Genomic DNA, 21,868 nt, shown 5'->3' with positions numbered 1-21,868 from the left:
TGGACAAAATGACAAGGCAGAAAAACTCACCTCAAAAAAAAAAAAAAAAAAAAGAACAAGAGGCAGTACCAAAGGCTAGGGACCTAATCAATAGAGACATGGGTAATATCTCAGATCTAGAGTTCAGAATGATGATTCTCAAGGTTCTAGCCGGGCTCGAAAAAGGCATGGAAGATATTAGAGAAATCCTGTCGGGAGAAATAAAAGCCCTTTCTGGAGATATAAGAGAACTAAAATCTAACCAAGTTGAAATTAAAAAAATCTATTAATGAGGTACAATAAAAAATGGAGGCTCTTACTGCTAGGATAAATGAGGCAGAAGATAAAATTAGCGATATAGAAGACCAAATGACAGAGAATAAAGAAGCTGAGCAAAAGAGAGACAAACAACTACTAGACTATGAGGGGAGAATTCAAGAGATAAGTGATAACATAAAACGAAACAACATTAGAATAATTGGGATTCCAGAAGAAGAAGAAAGACAGAGGGGAGCAGAAGGTATATTGGAGAGAATTATTGGAGAGAATTTCCCTAATAAGGCAAAGGGAACAAGCATCAAAATCCAGCAGGTGCAGAGAATCCCCCTCAAAATCAATAAGAATAGGTCCACACCCCGTCACCTAATAGTAAAATTTACAAGTCTTCACGACTAAGAGAAGATCCTGAAAGCAGCCCGGGAAAAGAAGTCTGTAACATACAATGGTAAAAATATTAGATTGGCAGCAGACTTATCCACAGAGACCTGGTAGGCCAGAAAGAACTGGCATGATATATTCAGAGCAGTAATGAGAAAAACATGCAACCAAAAATACTATAACCAGCTAGGCTATCATTGAAAATTGGAGAGATAAAAAGCTTCCCAGACAAACAAAAACTGAAAGAATTTGCAAACACCAAACCAGCTCTACAGGAAATATTGAAAGGGGTCCTCTAAGCAAAGAGACACCCTAAAAGTAGTAGACCAGAAAGGAACAGAGACAATATACAGTAACAGTCACCGTACAGGCAATACAATGGCACTAAATTCATATCTTTCAATAGTTACCCTGAATGTAAATGGGCTAAAGCCCCAACCAAAAGATACAGGGTATCAGAATGGATAAAAAAACAAAACCCATCAATACGCTGCCTATAAGAAACTCATTTTAGACCCAAAGACACCTCCAGATTTAAAGTAAGTGGGTGGAAAACAATTTACCATGCTAATGGACATCTAAAGAAAGCTGGGGTGGCAATCCTTATATCAGATCAATTAGATTTTAAGCCAAAGACTATAATAAGAGATGAGGAAGGACACTATATCATACTCAAAGGGTCTGCCCAACAAGAAGATCTAACAATTTTAAATATCTATGTCCCTAACGTGGGAGCAGGCAACTATATGAGCCAATTAATAACAAAATCAAAGAAACACATCGACAATAATACAATAGTAGTAGGGGACTTTAACACTCCCCTAACTGAAATGGACAGATCATCTATGCAAAAGATCAACAAGGAAATAAAGGCCTTAAATGACACACTGGACCAGGTGGACATCACAGATATATTCAGAACATTCCATCTCAAAGCAAGAGAATACACATTCTTCTCTAGTGCCCATGGAACATTCTCCAGAATAGATCACATAAATCAGGTCTCAACTGGTATCAAAAGGTTGGGATCATTCCCTGCATATTTTCAGACCACAATGCTCTGAAGCTAGAACTTAATCACAAGAGGAAATTTGGAAAGAACCCAAATACGTGGAGAATAAACAGCATCCTTTTAAAGAATGAATAGGTTAACCAGGAAATTAAAGAAGAATTGAAAAAAATCATGGAAACAATGATAATGAAAACACACCTGTTCAAAATCTGTGGGACACAGCAAGGCAGTCCTGAGAGAAAAATATATAGTGATGCAAGACTTTCTCAAGAAACAAGAAAGGTCTCAAATAACCTAACCCAACACCTAAAGGAGCTGGAGAAAAAACAACAAAGAAAGCCTAAACCCAGCAGGAGAAGAGAAATAATAAAGATCAGAGCAGAAATCAATGAAACAGAAACAAAAATAGAAAAAAACCAAAAAACAAAAAAAAATCCAACAGAACAAATCAATGAAACTTGGAGCGAGTTCTTTGAAAGAATTAATATGATTGATAAACCCCTAGTCAGACTTATCCAAAAGAAAAGAGAAAGGACCCAAATAAATAAAATCATGAATGAAAGAGAAGAGATCACAACCAACACCAAAGAAATACAAACAATTATAAGAGCATATTATGAGCAACTCTATGCCAACAAATTTGACAATCTGGAAGAAATGGATGCATTCCTAGAAACATATAAACTACCACAACTGAATCAGGAAGAAATAGAAAACCTGAACAGACCCATAACCAGTAAGGAGATTGAAACAATCATCAAAAATCTCCAAACAAATAAAAGCTCAGGGCCAGGCGGCTTCCCAAGGGAATTCTACCAAACATTTAAAGAAGAATTAATTCCTATTCTCCTGAAACTGTCCCAAAAATTAGAAATAGAAGGAAAACTTCCAAACTCATTTTATGAGGCTAGCATCACCTTGATCCCAAAACCAGACAAGGATCCCATCAAAAAAGAGTATTATAGACCCATATCCTTGATGAACACAGATGCGAAAATTCTCACCAAAATACTAGCCAATAGGATCCAACAGTACATTGAAAGGATTATTCACCACGACAAAGTGGGATTTATTCCAGGGCTACAAGTTTGGTTCAACATCTGCAAATCAATCAATGTGATACAATACATTAATGAAAGAAAGAACAAGAACCATATGATACTCTCAATAGATGTTGACAAGGCATTTGACAAAGTACAGCATCCCTTCCTGATCAAAACTCTTCAAAGTATAGGGATAGAGGGCACATACCTCAATATTATCAAAGCCATCTATGAAAAACCCACCACAAATATCATTCTCAATGGAGAAAAACTGAGAGTCTTTCTGCTAAGATCAGGAACATGGCAGGGATGTCCATTATCACCACTGCTATTCAACATAGTACTAGAAGTCCTAGTCTCAGCAATCAGAAAACAAAAAGAAATTAAAGGCATCCAAATTGGCAAAGAAGAGGTCAAACTATCACTCTTTGCAGATGATATGATACTACATGTGGAAAACCCAAAAGACTCCACTCCAAATCTGCTTGAACTTGTACAGGAATTTAGTCAAGTGTCAGGATATAAAATCAATGCACAGAAATCAGTTGCATTTCTTTACACCAACAACAAGACAGAAGAAAGAGAAATTAAGGAGTCAATCCCATTTATAATTGCACCCAAAACTGTAAGATACCTAGGAATAAACCTAACTAAAGAGGCAAAGAATCTATACTCAGAAAACTATAAAGTACTCATGAAAGACACTGAGGAAGACACAAAGAAATGGAAAAATGTTCCATGCTCATAGATTGGAAGAACAAATATTGTGAAAATGTCTATGCTATGCAAAGCAACCTACACATTTAATGCAATCCCTATCAAAATCCCATCCATTTTTTTTCAAAGAAATGGAACAAACAATCCTAAAATTTATATGGAACCAGAAAAGACCTCGAATAGCCAAAGGAATATTGAAAAAGAAAGCCAAAGTTGGTGGCATCACAATTCTGGACTTCAAGCTCTATTACAAAGCTGTCATCATCAAGACAGTATGGTACTAGCATAAAAACAGACACATAGATCAATGGAACAGAATAGAGAGCCCAGAAAAGACCCTCAACTCTATGGTCAACTAATCTTCGACAAAGCAGGAAAGAATGTCCAATGGAAAAAAGACAGCCTCTTCAACAAATGGTGTTGGGAAAACTGGACAGCCACATGCAGAAAAATGAAATTGGACCATTTCCTTACACCACACATGAAAATAGACACAAAATGGATGAAGGACCTCAATGTGAGAAAGGAATCCATCAAAATCCTTGAGGAGAACACAGGCAGCAATTGCTTCGAACTCAGCCACAGCAACATCTTCCTAGGAATATCGCCAAAGGCAAGGGAAGCAAGGGCAAAAATGAACTATTGGGACTTCATCAAGATCAAAAGCTTCTGCACAGCAAAGTAAACAGTTAATAAAACCAAAAGACAACTGACAGAATGGGAAAAGATATTTGCAAATGACATATCAGATAAAGGGCTAGTATCCAAAATCTATAAAGAGCTTAACAAACTCAACACCCAAAGAACAAATAATGCAATCAAGAAATGGGCAGAGGACATGAACAGACATTTCTGCAAAGAAGACATCCAGATGGCCAACAGACAAAAGAAAAAGTGCTCCACATCACTCAGCATCAAGGAAATACAAATCAAAACTACAATAAGTTACCACTTCACACCAGTCAGAATGGCTAAAATTAATAAGTCAGGAAATGACAGATGCTGGCGAGGATGCGGAGAAAGGGGAACCCTCCTATGCTGTTGGTGGAAATGCAAGCTGGTGTAGCCACTCTGGAAAACAGCATGGAGGTTCCTCAAAAATTTGAAAATAGAGCTACCTTACATCCCAGCAATTGCACTACTGGGTATTTACCCTAAAGATACAAATGTAGTGATCCGAAGGGGTATGTGCACCTACATGTTTATAGTAGCAACGTCCACAATAGCCAAACTATGGAAAGAACCTAGATGTCCATCAACAGATGAATGGATAAAGAAGATGTGGTGTGTGTGTGTGTGTGTGTGTGTATATGTATATATATATAAATAAGTCATTAGGAGAAAGACAACTATCATATGATCTCCCTGATATGAGGAAGTGGAGATGCAATGTGGGGGGTTCAGGGAATAGGAAAAGAATAAATGAAACAAGATAGGATCAGGAGGAAGTCAAACCATAAGAGACTCTTACTGTCACAAAACAATCTGAGGGTGACTGGGGGTAGGGGGGTAGGGAGAGGGTGGTGGGGTTATGGACATTAGGGAGGGTATGTGATATGGTGAGTGCTGTGAAGTGTGTAAACCTGGTGATTCACAGACCTGTACCCCTGGGGCTAATAATACATTATATGTTTATAAAAAAAAAATTACAAGACAGAATTCTGCAAATCTCTCAGAATGTTGACATAAATACCAAAGCACTGAAAATAGTAAGAAAAATAAGGAATTTAGAAGATTCATTCAGGAATTCTAATATTCAAACAAGAGAATTGAACAAGAAGAAAGAGAGCACATGAGGAAATTATCAAATATACTATTAAAAAATTCCCAAAACAAATGATATGACTTTCTTAATTGAAATATTTCATGGAATGGCCTGCACAGTAATTGAAAAGTGACTCACACCAAAGTCACTGTAGGATGTTAGCATATCAGGAGTCTTTGGAACACTGTGTATGACCCTAATTCCCAGACTTCACATGTGGCATTCCCTCTGCCTGGAAGAGTCTCCCTCAGATAACTCAGTGGCTCCCTGTATCTTCTAAGTTTTGCTTATTACTGTCTTTTCTTTAAGGTCTTCACTGAAATCCCTAATTAAAATTCTATTTGCCCAGAGCACTCCCTACACACTACATTCTTTAATTTTCCTCCAGAGCACATAGGTCTATCCAGTGCTCTATATATCTTATTATTTCTATCTCCCTTTTCTGTTTTTCTGCACTCACTACAATGTCAGCTCCACAAGGATGGAGATGATTGCATGGTTTCCTACTCCTGGTATATGGAACAGTGTCTGGCCCACAGTTGGCGGTAAATACATGCTTGTTATGAGAAGAAATGATGAAGAGACATGTCTGAAAGTTTTCAGAAAGAGAGGATTGGGACTGAAAATGACACATCACTTTCAACTACAACATTAAAAGCTGAAACCTGGTTGAAAAATAAATCAGGAATGAGAGTAGAATAAACACATTTACATTTACTGATAGACATGGGCCCCCAATTTTTACCTTGTGTGTGTAGAAACCTTGTAGAGACTAGGTTCTACCAAAAGGAGGAAATAAGATATGGGAAGTCATGAGATCAAGGAAATGAGAAATACAATCTTGGAAAGAAGCAAAAGCGGTCACAGGATGATGATAAAAAGCACAATAGCTGTGCAGCGGGAGTGGAGTGCAATCTACTTGGATGGCAGCCAAAAGACAGAGGAGTCTACCGCACATTTCTCTAAAATAAGAAGGAAAAAAAAAAAAACAACAACTGATCTATTGCCCCATGTATCTAATGTTTTTTAAATCAAGACTTTGTTATTACATATGGTAGATAGTTCAGAGATAAATTAGTAATAGCCATTGACATAAAACTGAGCAAATATAAGACTTAGGCAATTTCTAACTCCAGGAGAAAAGAGCTGTATAAGAAAGAAAACATAATCATAAGGTAATCATAGCACCTATGAAGCTCCAATGAAAAAACAATTTACAAGTCACAATGATATAAATTCTGGGTATTGACTTAACAACACAATAAAATATAAATCTTTATGGAACAACAAGATATAAGTGAAAATGTGTGAAGGCAGAATAATATGTATAATACAATCACATTTTCTGTTTACATTATATACAAAAGTTTATGATTCGATGTAAATGTTTAGAAATTTATCTAAAAAGATAGGGACCAAATTGTTGCTATATACTTTTACTTATTGTTTTCTACTTCTGTGATCTTTAATTTTTGTTGTTTTTATTTGTTTGTTTGGGTTTTTTTTTGCTTGTTTGTTTATTTATTTTAGAGAGAGTGGGTGGGGGAGGGACAGAGACAAAGGGAGAGAGAGTCTTATGTAAACTCCATGTTGAGTGTCGAACCCGACATGGGGCTTGATCTTATGACCCTGCGATCATGAGCTGAGCCAAAACCAAAAGTCAGGTGCTTAACCAATTGTACTACCCAGACCCCCATTTTTAATTGTTTTTTAAAGATTTTATTTATTTATTTGACAGAGAGATCACAAGTAGGCAGAGAGGCAGGCAGAGAGAGGAGGAAGCAGGCTCCCCACTGAGCAAAGAGCCTGATGCGGGGCTCCATCCCAGGACCCTGGGATCATGACCCGAGCCGAAGGCAGAGGCTTTAACCCACTGAGCCACCCAGGCACCCCTTCATTTTTAATTTTTGATATAAATAAGTATTCATGGGTACCTGTGAGGCTCAATTGGTTAAATGCCTGCCTTTGGCTCAGGTCATGATCTCAGGGTCCTGAGACTGAGTCCTGTTGTAGGCTTCCTGCTCAGTAGGGAGTCTGCTCTTTCCTCTTCCTCTGCCCCTCCTCCCTGCTTGTGCTCTCTCTCTTTCTCAAATAAATAAGTAAAAATTTTTTTTAAAAATTCTTTAAAAAATAAAGTATTCAAGCATTCCTTTTAGTAATTAAATTTTGTGTGAAATATAAACCCAAAACACAATTTTAATTTTTACATAGTAGTCCACTCTATATGTATCACAATTTAGTCATTTTTTTCATTGTATGTTTAGAATGCTTCCAGTATTTTTCTATTTTAAACATCCTTATGCATAAATCTTGAAATTCATTTGATTATTTTTCTAGAATACATGCCAGATGGAATTGTTGATAGAAAATTCCCATTTTAAAGCTTTTGATAAATAATCCAAACTGAACATCAAAAGACTAAAACACTATATCCTCACAAGGAAGGTTTGACAGTATTTATTTTCTCACATCTTGTCAACAGAGGGTAGTAACATTCTTTTATCATATTTGACAACCTTAAAAAAAAACTCTCCAAGTTTGTGTTTAGTTGATTATTAGTGATGTAGACCATGTGTTCATGTGTTTCAAGGCACTGACAATCTTTTGAATGCACCCTTTCTCACACTTTATCTCATTGTCACTGGTACAGAGGGTCTGATCATCTCTCGTGGGTCTTAGCCTCATATCTGATCACATAGCTAAGCTCTTTCCTTCTGTACCATCCCTTAAACTGCTTCTAGGCTTATTTTGCTAAATCACAAATCTGATCATTTCATTTGCTTGCTTAGAAGCCCTTGAAGACTAGCAATTTTCTACAGAATAACATCTAAAATTCTTAAAGGGGCACACCACATCAGCATTTATATGAGCTCAAATATTTTCTAAATTATAAAAAGGGTTTTTAATGACAACTTTTTTTTCAGTAATTACAAATAATTTGGGACTGGGGGGGGGTTCCCATCTTGTTTACTACAACATTTACCTTTCTCTATTTAAGAAGTGATTAAGGAGTGACATCACCAAGATGGTAATTAAAGTTGTTCCTGATTTTCCTCCCCTTTATAAGAAAAACAGTAACTATTTAAAAACAAGATACCACAAAGAGAATCCTGGAAAATGGGAGTGAGGATAAAGCGCCCTCCACACCTCAGAGACCAAGCTGACCACATTAGAAGAAGAAGAGAAGCAGCTACACCTTGACTATATGCCCCTCCCCCAGTCCAGTGAAGCACCACGTGGAGAGATCTCCCCTGAGCCTCTGGTTCCTCCAAGGGGGAAGGAGAACCTGGGAGGGACAACCAGCACCTACAGCATTATTGGTCACTAACGAGAGCCCCAAATCTGATCTGGCCCTGCAGGTATTGCAGGGGAATGTGTGGGCTCAGCTACTGGGAATGTGAGAGGGGCTAGCAACAACCAGTGCTTAAGTCTTGGCGGACCCAGTTGAAACGCCCAAGAAGTAACCCAAAACTAGAGGCTTTGCTCATTTGTAGCACCAGCTCAGTGCTATAATCCGGCCAGGGAACTCTGTGGGGTGCAAGTCTTCCTGATGTGCATCCTCAAAATGTGGAATTTTGCTGGTCCTAGACCTGGTTTGCCCAATCCAGGCAGGGAACTGAGTCACATCCTCACTGTTTGTACAGAGTGTCTCCAGGTTCCACCTGACCACAGGGAATGGCCACAACTCCCTGACACTGTACGGCCCAGTGATGCTTGAGCAGAGGTGCATGGCCAGAATGGAGAGCCCCCAGATCAAACCCAGTACAGGGCATACAGGCAGAGGGATTAATTCATAGCCAAGGCTGAGGATACTCCCTGCTCTTCTCAATGGGAAAGCTTGTTCAAGAAATTTAGAGTTGCCTGAAGCAAGCCTTTCCCTGCCCATCCAGGCAAGGGAGCTGAGACACAATTCTACTGCTAGAAGAAAACAGGAGGAAAGCTCCTTGACATGGCTTTTGGCAATGATTTCTTTGATATGACACCAAAAACACATGCAGCAAAATAAATGAATAAATAAATGTGTAAGTAAGTAAGTAAGTGGGACTAAATGACACTGAAGTACTTTTTTTTTTTTTTTTTAATTTATTTATTTGACAGACAGAGATCACAGGCAGAGAGGCAGGCAGAGAGAGAGGAGGAAGCAGGCTCCTTGCTGAGCAGAGAGCCCGATGCGGGCCTCGATCCCAGGACCCTGAGATCATGACCTGAGCCAAAGGCAGCGGCTTAACCCACTGAGCCACCCAGGCGCCCCGACACTAAAGTACTTCTGCACAGTAAAAGAAACCATCAACAAAGTGAATAGACAACCTATGGAATGGTAAAAAATATTTGCAAACCATATATCTGATAAAAGGTTAATATCCAAAATATATAAAGAACTGATACAACTCAATAGCAAAAGAACCCAAATAACTCAATTTAAAAGTGCACCAATGGGCACCCTGGTGGCTCCATTGGTTGAGCAACTGCCTTCACCTCAGGTCATGATCTCTGGGTCCTGGGATCAAGTCCCACGTCAGGTTTCCTGCCCCGCAGGGAGCCTGCTTCTCTTTCTCTCCCTCTGCCCCTCCCCTACTCATTCTCTTTCTTTCTCTCTCTCTCTCTCTCTCTAATAAATAAATTTAAAAAATATGCACCAAGGACCTGACTAGACCTTTTTCCAAAGAACGTATGCAAAAGTCTCAACATCCTTAGATAGTAGGGAAATGTAGATTAAAACCACAGTGAGATACCATCTTATGCCTGTTAAAGTGTCCATCACAAAAAGACAAGAGGTAACAAATGTTGGTGTGGATGTAGAGAAAAGCAAACCTTTGTACACAGTTGGTGGAATTGTAAATTGTTGTGGCCACTAAGGAAAACAGTGTGGAGGATCCTTAAAAAGTTAAAAATAATACTACCATATGACCCAGCAATGCCAGGTCAGGAACAATATATTCAAAAACACAAACTCAAAAGATAACTGCACTCCCAAGATCATAGAAATATTATTTATAATAGTCAAGACACAGATACAACCTAAATATCCATGGACATTACATAATGGGATATTATTTTGGCACAAAAATGAGAAAATCCTACCACTTCTGATGTGGATGAAACTTGAAGGTATTACACTAAGTGAAATAAGTCAGAAAAAGACAAATATTGTATGATCTCACTTATATGTTAAATCTGAAAGCTAGAAAGATAGAAAGAAAGGAAGGAAGGAAATTAAGAAAGATAGATCAGAGTTGCAGTTACCAGATGTGGAATGGGGGAGAGGAGATTGGAGGAAGATGGTCAAGAGGTATAAAAGTTGTAAGATAAATAGGTACTAGAGATATAAGGTACATGATAACTATAGCTAATGCTGCTATACAATACATATAATAGGGGCACCTGGGTGGCTCAGTGGGTTAAAGCCTGTGCCTTGGCTCAGGTCATGATCCCAGGGTCCGGGGATCAAGCCCCGCATTGCGCTCTCTGCTCAGCAGGGAGCCTGCTTCCTGCCTTTCTGCCTACTTGTGATCTCTGTCAAATAAATAAATAAAATCTTTAAAAAAAAGAAAGAAAGAAAAACTGCTAAAAGAGTAAATCCTAGGAGTTCTCATCATAAAGAAAAATTTTTTCCTCTTGTAATCATTTCACAATATATGTAAATCAAACCGTCATGCTATATACCATAAATTTACACATTAATATATGTCAATTATTTCTCAAAAAGACTGGGAAAAAGAGAGTAATTAATCAATGGTGGATGAATATACTAATGTAGGTGAGAGGGGCATGGTCAATTACAGGAACTTATTCTGTTACTCATTCTTTTTAAAACATATTTATAAAATCATTACTATTGGGGTGCCTGGGTGGCTCTGCCGTTAATTGTCTGCCTTTGGCTCAAGTCATGATCCCAGGGTCCTTGGGGTCCTTGGGGTCCTTGGCGTCCTTGGATTGAGCCCCACGTCGGGCTCCCGGCTCAGCAGGAAGGCTGTTTCTCCCTCTCTCACTCCTTCTGCTTGTGTTCCCTCTCTCACTGTGTCTCTTTCGGTCAATAATAAATTGACCGAAATAAATAAATAAAATCTTAAAAAAAAATCGTTACTATGTGCTAGACACAGCTGTACATTTGAGAGAGACAGAGGTACATGGCCAATAGAACCAACAGTCCTCTGCTAATCTCTTTGTGGAACTAATGGCAGGCAAGAGGGGAGAGGGTTAAAAAAGTCAAAAGGAAAAAAAAAATGTTTTTACAGAGTAATAAGCAATGGTGTGCTGATATACCAACACTCAGGAAAAATGAAACAAAACCCAACAAGCGCTGTTTGTAGTGCCTGGAGATTTCCCATCACACACCATGGCTGATTTCAAGCTACTATGTTTCAAGAACCACCTCACAGACTTCTTATATGTGGAACAAGTTGCTCTGGAGAGCCAGTATAAGTCCAGCCCGACCACCACCGAGTGCCGACAAGGTATTAAGACTTGGAGAACTGACAACTGGCCACTTGAGGTAGGGCGCAAAGGAGAGAGCCCTCAGAGAAGGGGACACTGAGCTACCACACAAACACAGAAGAAGAACCAGGAAGTTGAGGGTCAGATGGAAGAGCACTGCAGAGAGATAAATGCCAAATGCCTTAAGGTAGGAAAGTATTTGGCACACCTAGGATACAGCAAGAGCCAGAATATAGATTTTTAATTTATGTTTCCGTCAGGAGACAACCTTAAGATCAAAAAGCCTCTTAGCCAGGGTGAGAGCAGCATTTTAGCAACGCTGACTGATGAGTCGGAACCCAAGATCAGCTCTGAGTCTTTTGTATTTTTTTTGCTGATGGAGTTTCCAGTTGCTGCTAGCTGATTCCAGGGGGTGGGCAGTGGGGACAGTGAGGAATGTATAGACCAGAAACCTGGGTTTATAGAATGCAAAATATAAATGGAGATAAGTAGTATTTAATTTTTACCAACAAATATGTTTCTGAGAATTTCCATTCTAGTTGGTTGAGTTTATATTTCTTCAATCTTGCCAATCCTACAAATTAACCAGAACTTGAAGTTTTGTTGATACATTAAGAGGGCTAGTAACTTAAACATACTATGCTGAAATATATTATCAGGCTAATTTGGGCAGTATCTGGAGAAAATATAAATCTTATTGTAGGAACAAAGCAAGGTGTAATTGGACTGAATTTCTCTAGGAGTTTTGGGTGTCTTTTCCTCTTGGAAACAAGATAGCAAAGATGACTCTGTTCTGTTATTTTATCCTGTGCAGGTAGAGCTGGGGAGAATCCAAAACAATATTTTAAGAATGAATCAGTTGGAGTTCCAATTCAGGTTTGACAAGTGAACAGCTCCTCCTGAGTGAAAATAAATCCAATTGTGAAGCAAACGAAGATTAGGAGGATTAAATGTCACATGTGGAGGATCTAAAAGTGGATTTGTTTTTTATTATTGAAGATATTTTTATGGGTTATTTGTATGGGGATCAGGCTCCTTTGTTTTTTTTCTAAATTGAGATGGGCCAGGATGTCTCTGGGGCAGGAGAGATTTTTGCTGCATGTGAAGACATGTGGTTTTCATTTCCGTATTATACACCTGCAGCTCACCATCTTGAGAAAGGAATTATGACTTGTAGATAGTCTCACAAGGAATTAGTTGTTATTAACATGTTAGTTATGTTAATAGTTACACCACTGTCTTCCTCCAAGTAAGTGTAATTTGTATATATATTCAAATTGTTTAGTAGCAATGTTCAATATTTACATGGAATTATAAGAAGTTCAAAGCAATAGTGAACACAACTGAGTTATTTCCAAAAATGTGAGTTCTATGAGAGTTGGGCTGTCAAAGCTAGAAACTAATTTTCCCCTTGTTGAATAAATAATAAAAAATCAGCTTTTTTTACTGATAAGCTATCCTTCTCTACCAATAATACCAAGAAATATCTTAATTTTTGATCAAATTATAGAAAAATAATATAAGATACCCAATGGAATTAATGAAAAGCTATGAATCTCAGACTATTTTACTTTATTCTTTAAAATTATGTATTGACTTACTTCTTTAGACTTACAATATACCTCTGAATAATAATAATCTTTATAATAAAATAACATGATACTGCTATTTAGATATAAGACAATATAAAAGCTTTAGAAATCACTTACTAAACTGAAAGATCCTAAATTATTATAAGAATTCAGATTCCCCTGTTTCCAGCTCTCTGCTGTTCTATTAATGAATGACAGAATTAATTTCTTGTGAATTTAGATTCACTTCAGAGTGTACCCAAAAGACCATCTTGTTGGAAGTTCAACAGAAGAGGCCAGATATTTTGTCTGATTCCACATGGAAAATAAAATTATAGAAGCTATTCATATTACTCAGACCAAAAAATACTCTCAGCCAAATCCTCACCACTATCATTATAATCATGTCACAATCAAGAGGAGCCCTTACTGAAGCAAGAAGCAAATAGACATATTTAGCTTTGGAATTAAAAAAAAAAAAAAAGACTTGCATGTTTTACTTTAGTGCATACTTCCTTTTTCTGTACATAAAATTCAGTTTCATTTAAAAGGGAAATTGTAAACTCAGCTTCATTTAAAATTCAAGTTATTGTCAAAATTTTGGGCTAAAAGAAATCTTCAGATGAAAGTGTTTGAACATTACCCAAGAAAGCAATCTTCTAAGGTCTACCACAAATTTAATTATTCCATTGTTTTCCAAAGTGGGCAGCTTGGACAAAATTCTGCACAATGTTAATAGATTTTGATCAAAGAAAATTTGGAAAATGCTGTTAAATCCGCTTACCATGAGACTTCAGCTCTTTGAATATCCAGATATAAATTGTCAATCTATTCATTAAATACGCAGGAGCATATGTTGAAATACAGCCACGAAATGGGAGGGCATCCCAGGCAGAGGGAAGATTATGAGCCAAGATGAGCAGGTGGGAAAGCATAAGGCATCTTTTGAGAAACTGTAGGGAAATTCTGGAGTTGCAGGAGATAAATCTGGAAATGGAAGGAAGAGCCAGACTGTGGACGTTTTGAATTGACAGACTAAGTAGCTCAGACTTTTGAAAAAGTCAGTCATCACACATTGAATGTGGTAGTTTAGGAAGATTAATTCAGCCATTAAGTGGATAGTCTGGTTTGGAGGAGGGAAAATACTGGAGGTGGGGAGTCCAGTTCAAAGGTCCTAGCAGATTCAACAGTGAGATTAAACATGAATGGTGAAAAGAGATTGCAAAATGAAGAATGAGAGCAAGATCTATTGCAAAAGAAGAATGAGTGAAATGAAATACAGTTTCAAGGATTTTTAAAGAGTTCCTCATGATAATGACGGTGACTTTAGCGGCCATAGTGAATCTCTGGCAGTTTCTCTGTGCTTGGGTCATGCTTTATAACTGCCGTATGTCCTGATAGAGGTTTTCTATCAGACAGGCCCTACCATCCTTGATTGTGTGGTTGATTTCTATTCATTCTTAAAAAATTCCAGCTCACTTGTCTTCTCTTCTTTCTTAAATCAGTTTTGTAGGTTTTCTTGGTATCTTAGGTATGTAATTTCTAGAACTCTTAAATCAATGTATTTTAAAGATGGGTTGACAGGACTGTCTCCCCAGTTAGAATGCAGGCTCCTGGAAGTCAGAGACCAAATTGGCCCATTTTTCACAAGTAGCACAATAGCACATATTTGAAACTCAATCACTATTTGGTAAAGGAACATACCAAGGAATATTAAAATGCTGGTAAACCTTCAGAAAAAGAAAGAAAGAAAGAAAGAAAGAAAGAAAGAAAGCAAGCAAGCAAGCAAGCAAGCAGGCACAGATGAAATAAAAGAATTGAGGAAGGTGGTTTCTTCAACATGTTGGAAAGTCAATGGAAATAAGACTGAAGAAATTAATAAAAAGGGAAAGTGATCAGTCAGAATTTCAGAGTATAAGGGAGGCTATGGCACATCAGTCAGGTGTGGAGAATTCATCCCCTTCATAGTCCAAATACTTTCGACAGTTTGAAAAGATGCCCTGTGCTCTTCTATTTCCTTGCCTTCGATTCTTGTGTTTCCACGTGATGGATGCCATCCCATCCCATCCCATCCCATCGACTTAAGCATGTTTAGGTACAGATCAACTGTAGCTATCCCATGAGAACCTTCTCTGGTTATTTATATACTATAACTATATATACGGAGAATTTGTATATATGCGGCCTAAGACCACCTACATAAAATCCTCTGGGAGTGATTCTTATAGGGAATTATAGGGATTTCTCGTTATAGATATAGTTCATCTAATAGATGACAAGAAGATGATGGAATTAGAATCATCATTTTACAACTCCAAATGAAGTAAGGGATTTAAACAAATGATCATCTATGACTACAGAAACCATTAGTGGAAAAATGCAAGTGATGGACTTGATGGGTGGATCACACTGGTAGCATCTAAACCCATTTCCCAAACTTACAGTCCTAAAAATAGAGACAACTAGACATCATATGCCTCTTCATGGTAGGATACAAAATGCCTTGTGATATATTTTTGCCAAGGAAAAAAATATGAACTGGAATTTGTTCAGATCTCTCCGTGTAACAATCAGTTTAAAAGAAACCCAGAAGACAGAGAAAATGAAAAAAGACAACACTGGGTTGCATTCAGCAAAACCCTGAATACATCCAGTTTTTTCAGCAGATAAATTGCAAGAGGTCAAATGTAAAGAGGGACTGGAAAACCTATAGTTTAAATATATATTAAAAGAAACTTAAAGACGTGTCAACCAAAAGTGTGGATGTTTTTGGAGCCTGATTTTAAGAAACCCAAATTTAAAAATCATTTATGAGACAACTAAAGAAACAAGATCACCAACTGATATGAAGATACTACTGTTACTTTTAGGTCTTATAGAGGATATGTTGTTAAGCACCATTGTCCATCTCGAAACAAGTTTAGGCAAAATAACATGACATCTGGAATTTACTTCAAAATAATACATGGTGGTGGGGGGCAGGGGGTGCAGAGTGGGGGCAGAAAGGAGATCAGAGTTGGAGTTGGATCATAGCCCCATAGTTCAGTTTTAAATATCCTTGGAAAATTCCATGATGTGTGATTTTAAAATGCAAGTTCTTGGGCCCCCATAGAACTATTGAATTACAATTCCCAAATGAGAGTCTGGGCATCTGTGTTATTAAGTTCCAAAGTGATTATGATGCACAGTAAGATTTAGGAATCACAGTCCTAAAACAGTTTATTTCATGTCCTTGCTCTTGTCCGAGAAATATGACCAATTATAGATACACACTATGTCTTTAAAGATAGAAACCGATTCCTTGCATCTCTCAAGGCCAAATATTTTGGACGCAGTCAGTAAATACTGGCATTGTTAGTCAAAATATTTATTGTTGTTTACTCTGAATAAATATTTTAGGTCTAGATTATACAAGACTTACCCACACATTCCAAGATATCAGGTCCGTTCAGCATCAGGAATGTGCACCTCCTCACAGCTGTTAGAAATAATCCTCTGGCCAGGTGGGATTTCTGTCTTAGGGGTATTTAACACTCCCAATTCATAAGTGGCCAATATCTCCATACCTCATGCAACAAGGTTAAAAATCTAACAGGATAAGATTTAACAGCCTCCACTTTCATGGAGAGTTGGAAATAGAGAATATTAGCAGCTGTGTATAAAATATCTAAACTGATTATGTATATATATGATCTCTTTAGAAGAAGGAATGAAGCATTTCTATCTGAATTACCACACAACTTAGCCTCCCTGAAATTTGTTCGTTTGTTCATTTGCAGTGGTTCATCTATCAAGGAACCATTTTGACTATCTTAAGAGGGTATTCTTAATTACTTTTCCCACAGTCCTAGGATTCCCTAAACCTCAGAAGTTTTTTTTAAGAACCCTATAATCGATTCTGCCCAGTGTTCTGGTTCTGCCACTGACTACTAAGTTGGTTTTAAATAGGACACTCTTTTTACTGGGTTCAGTTTTCCCCATATGTATAATTCTCAAATAAGTATCAGTCTACTTTTAGACCATCTTTAAATTCACCTATGGGTTTATGATACTTCTAGGAAAAAATATTTCACCTGACCTTTAAACAGAAAACAACCTTTCAAGAAAAATAGTAAATAAAAAAATAAATAAATAGTTTCACCTCTGTATCTTAGATGACAGTAAATAAGGCCAAATACGTACATTCTATTCTGAAGGTAGAAATCTAGGAATGAGAAGTATTTCCCCCACTTTGGCTTACCTGCTTATGAGCGTGATCGTAAGAATTAATATGATTGTCAAACTCCTGGTGCTTGTGATACTGCTTGTCACATAATTCACAGTAAAAGTTTGCCTTTACATCTTCCAAGGCTTTTGCTGTAGACTTCTCCTTTTCTGGAAAATCCTTTAAAGAAGGCAAACAGGTTGGTTATATTTCTCTCTAATAGCATAACCAGATCTCATATTAATCAAGCTGTTATTTAATTTTTCTGTGACTGAAAGAATACGGTGAGGCTCATCAGTGTTTGGAAATTCATGGCACTCTGGAAATAACTTTCAGTTCAGCCTTATTCCTAACTTATCAACAAACACATAATGAATTCTCTCAAAGAAGCAGAACACTGGGGCATCTGCATGGCTCAGTTGCTTATGCGACTCTTGTTTTGGGCTCAGGTCATGATCTCATGAGTCATGGGATCAAGCCCCAGGTTTGGGCTCCCCATTCAGGGACAGTGTGCTTGAAAATTCTCTCCTTCTGCCACTCTCCCAACTTGCATGCTTGCACTCTCTCCCTGCCTCTCTCTCAAATAAATAAATAAATCTTAAAAAAAAGACAAAAAAAAACCCCAAAAAACCCCACAACTGCAGTCTGATCATTCTCTTTCAATCCATCCATTTTCAGATTGTGGTTCTGCTGACTCACCACCATTTCCTCTGCCAGTCCAATGACCGATCTCAAACACAAGCTGCCACTATATCCTTGGAGCACCTATTACTATGAGGTCTCTACTGTAATATTTACTAGAGACATTGATTACATTGTTTTATATCCTTCATCTACTGCTTCATGTATTTTAGCCTCACTGAAATTTTCAGTGTTGGGACTTGCTATTCTCGGCACACAAAGTCTATTCCCCCTAGTTAAATTAGTAAGCTCTTACTCCTTTCCCAACACCAGCTCTTTGTTCCCTCTGGAACGCTTTCCCATGATTTTGCCAGGAGGACGAAGCCTCCATTTTGTTGCTTGTTACCAAACACATCTATGACCATTCATAAACACTTCTTCTTCTAATAATACCCCACATATTTCTGTGTTCCATACAATGCCATCTTCAGCCAATGATCTATCTACTCCATATAGTCTCCATGGGTGATCCTCATTCACACTACAGCTAGATTCTTATTTATCTGTGGACTCTAACTCCAGGATAAGCTTCTTCTATAAGCTTCAGTTCATGCTAGATGCTGCCAATGGGTTTACCACATATTTTTCAAAACTATTACCCTTACAATTATGACTGTGTTCTATCTCAAAGAGAGTTCTGGCCACATCATTCCTCTGCTTAAACTCCTCCTGAGTAGGAGAGAATATAGTCACAGGTATTATAATAGCATTGTATGGTGGCAGATGGCAGCTATTCTTGTGGTGAGCACATATATAGGGATGTTGAATCGCTATGTTGTACACCTGAAACTAACGTAACATTGGGTGTCAGCTACACTTCAATTAAAAAATAATAATATAATCCTCTTGAATTCTCTCATTGCTTGTAGAATAATAGTGATGAACTACTAAGCATAAACTATGTGTCAGGTATTAAGCTAAGTATGTGATGAATTGTTTCATTTATTATTTCATTTATTCATTTATTATGAGTTATTTCATTTATTATTCATTTATTCCTCAAATCAACCTTATAAAATAAGTTCTTTCTTTAAAAAACTTGTAAGTTCTTTAAAAAGAGTTCTTTTTTAATTTACAATTTACAAATCTATTAATCAGCACTTAGAATCACACACTTGTGGTCACTGAGTTAATAGGAGAGGGAATTTGAACTCAAATAACCTATGTCTAGCTCCCTTGTTAAGAAATAGCTGTGCTTTACCATCTCCCTTAAGGTGAGTCCTCCTGATGGACTATACAAACTCCCTCCTACCTCATCACTGTCACATTGTATTAATCCATGCTCCCATATTATCTCCTCTACTTCTATCACTAGACATGTTACATGATATTAACTCATCTGTTTTCATGTCTATAGATCCTCTGAGGGCAGGAATTGTTTTATCCGTTTTTGTGTCCACAATGTCAAAATACTGTCGAGCACAGAGTTACCTATATATATTACAAATATGTATTACAAAAATTAATGGTTAACAGTAGCTCACATGTTCCTGTCTCCCATCATTCTGCCTAAATCCCATGCCTAAATAAAAGAATGACTGGTGCATAGAGGATATCAAGTAAATATGCATAAAAAATGAATGGACAAAATAAAGGATAGATTTTAGTTCTGTTTCTCTAAAATGACTAACCCTCTACAGAAAGAAATCAGGCCATAAACCTAAATGTAAAGACCACTGCAGACCAGATAAGAAAGCAAGCACAGGAAAGAGGGGCAGATCATCACAGGGCTAGGTGAAATGATGGAGCAATTAATTTGGACATGGGAACATGATGATTCAAGCCCAAATATAAGATGCTAACACACATGGCATCAAGGCAGAAAGGACATGAGTATCATTAGCAAACAACAAAACTAGACCAAACATCTACATTGCCTATCTAAGAGAATTAAAGCAGGAATTTGGTAATATTATTGGCTGATGGGGCAATAAAAAACGACTGACAGGATGTAATCAGTAATGAGAATGTGGGCTTCAATATAAGGACAAAAATCCAGTTGCTCAAATAACTGAAATAATGGCTTGTAAATGTCGTCACTTAAGAGTTGAGGCAGGTGGGGCGCCTGGGTGGCTCAGTGGTTAAAGCCTCTGCCTTCAGCTCAGGTCATGATCTCAGGGTCCTGGGATCGAGTCCCGCATCGGGCTCTCTGCTCAGCAGGGAGCCTGCCTCCTCCTCTCTCTCTGCCTGCCTCTCTGCCTACTCGTGATCTGTCTGTCAAATAAATTAAAAAAAAAAAAAAATCTTTAAAAAAAAAAAAAGAGTTGAGGCAGAAGTACAACATCGAGATAGAGCTAAAGCTTTGGAACTACAAGCTTACAATCAGGGGAAAATATTAGTTCTCTTCCCATCTTACTCACTAGGCATTTTTTTAACATGTCCTTTACATATTGTGTGCAATTTCAAAGACTGGATTGGAACTAGGGACTACTCATGTTAACCCACAGTTTTTCTTCCTTTATTATAACACTGGGATAACAGCCTTAGAAAAGCGACCATTTGCCTTGGACATTGAGCACCTGTGCCTCAAGGCTCAAAAGTGCCTCAGCTTCATTAACCAGAGGCAGGGTGGCAATTAAGAATTCAGAGTGGCTAAAAATATACTTTCATATTATTACAGATTATGTAGAGGATTTTATAACAACAGCTCACTGACCAGGGGTGAGGCTCCTTCAGTTATTCTTGGTATCTTCATTTAAACAGCATTTATCTCTAAAACAACCTTTAATTATGACATTAAATGAATTTCAGTATAAAATTTTGCAATTATAAAAGTTCTACCAACTTTTTTGCCATCTCCCGTGAATGTTCACATTTTACAGTCATCAGACTAAATTATATACCCCATTTCTTACTTCATTTTTCTTGCCAGGAAATGGTGCTGCTATTTCCATTTTCCTTCCTTCTAAGGGATTAATGATATTCCCCAGGATATATTCTAGTCCCCTTACTAAGAGAGGAGGAATACATACATGGGATATAAATGCCATTAGCAAAGCATACATACAGAATTCACAATCCAGTGTGTCTATCAAATCCAGAAGTTAAAAGCATAAATTTAATAGCAGGTGACTGGGGGTCAGAAATGCGGTAGCTGAGACCTCAGAAGAGAGATCTCAGGCACAGGAGAACATAAGCCACAAGTTGGGTAGGGCTAGAGGAATCAAAGAGGAAAGGAAAAAAAAAAAAGCTTCCTTAAGCATCTTTGGCAAAATTGAAAACTGAGGTTGGAGCTATAGTTGACTTTCATTAAATGAACCATGACCCAGTGGGCCAGAATATCAGAATATGAGGTGGGCCTCTTCTCAAGTGTGGAATTGGAGCTGAGTTGGTCTGTATGTACCAGAAGGCTGGAAGTTAAGGGCTCAGTCTAGTAGACTAGTAAGGATGGTATCACATAGTCTAAGTCTACCATTTAGAAGAGGCAATTTATGTTTAGTAATTTTGTGAGTTCTATCAAATCAAGCAGTGGTAAAGCAGGGCACATTTTCCACTGTGTCATGCTGCTTCAGCCATCCATCTAACCACATACTCATCCAACTAACCATTAAGTACTGATACATTCAAGAATTGCTAAAAATAGAACTATCCTACAATCTAGTAATCACACAACTTGGTATTTATCCCCAAAATATGGAAGTACTAATTCAAAAGGATATATGCACTCCATGTTTATTGCAGCGTTATCTACAATAGTCAAAATATGGAAGCAGCCCAGGTGTCCAACGGCAGATGAATGGATAAAGAAGAACTGGTACATATATACAATGGGATATTACTTGGCCCTAAAAAATGAAATCTTGC

At 37.6% G+C, this 21,868-nt stretch overlaps 1 protein-coding gene across 1 annotated transcript in view; it reads right to left on the bottom strand.

The window, feature by feature from the left end:
- Positions 1 to 21,868, bottom strand: part of LOC111147382 (zinc finger protein 804B) — a 524,142-nt gene that overhangs the window by 88,986 nt on the left and 413,288 nt on the right. The window contains exon 2 of the mRNA XM_022503386.1: positions 17,420 to 17,563. Coding sequence (XP_022359094.1) covers positions 17,420 to 17,563 — 144 coding nt within the window. The remainder of the gene's footprint in view (positions 1 to 17,419; positions 17,564 to 21,868) is intronic.

Source organism: Enhydra lutris, unplaced genomic scaffold (assembly GCF_002288905.1).
Source record: "Enhydra lutris kenyoni isolate GAN:26980312 unplaced genomic scaffold, ASM228890v2 scaffoldscaffold16, whole genome shotgun sequence".
NCBI lineage: Eukaryota > Metazoa > Chordata > Mammalia > Carnivora > Mustelidae > Enhydra > Enhydra lutris.
Note: the sequence above shows the minus strand (reverse complement) of the source record. Positions and strands in the feature narration are given on the sequence as shown.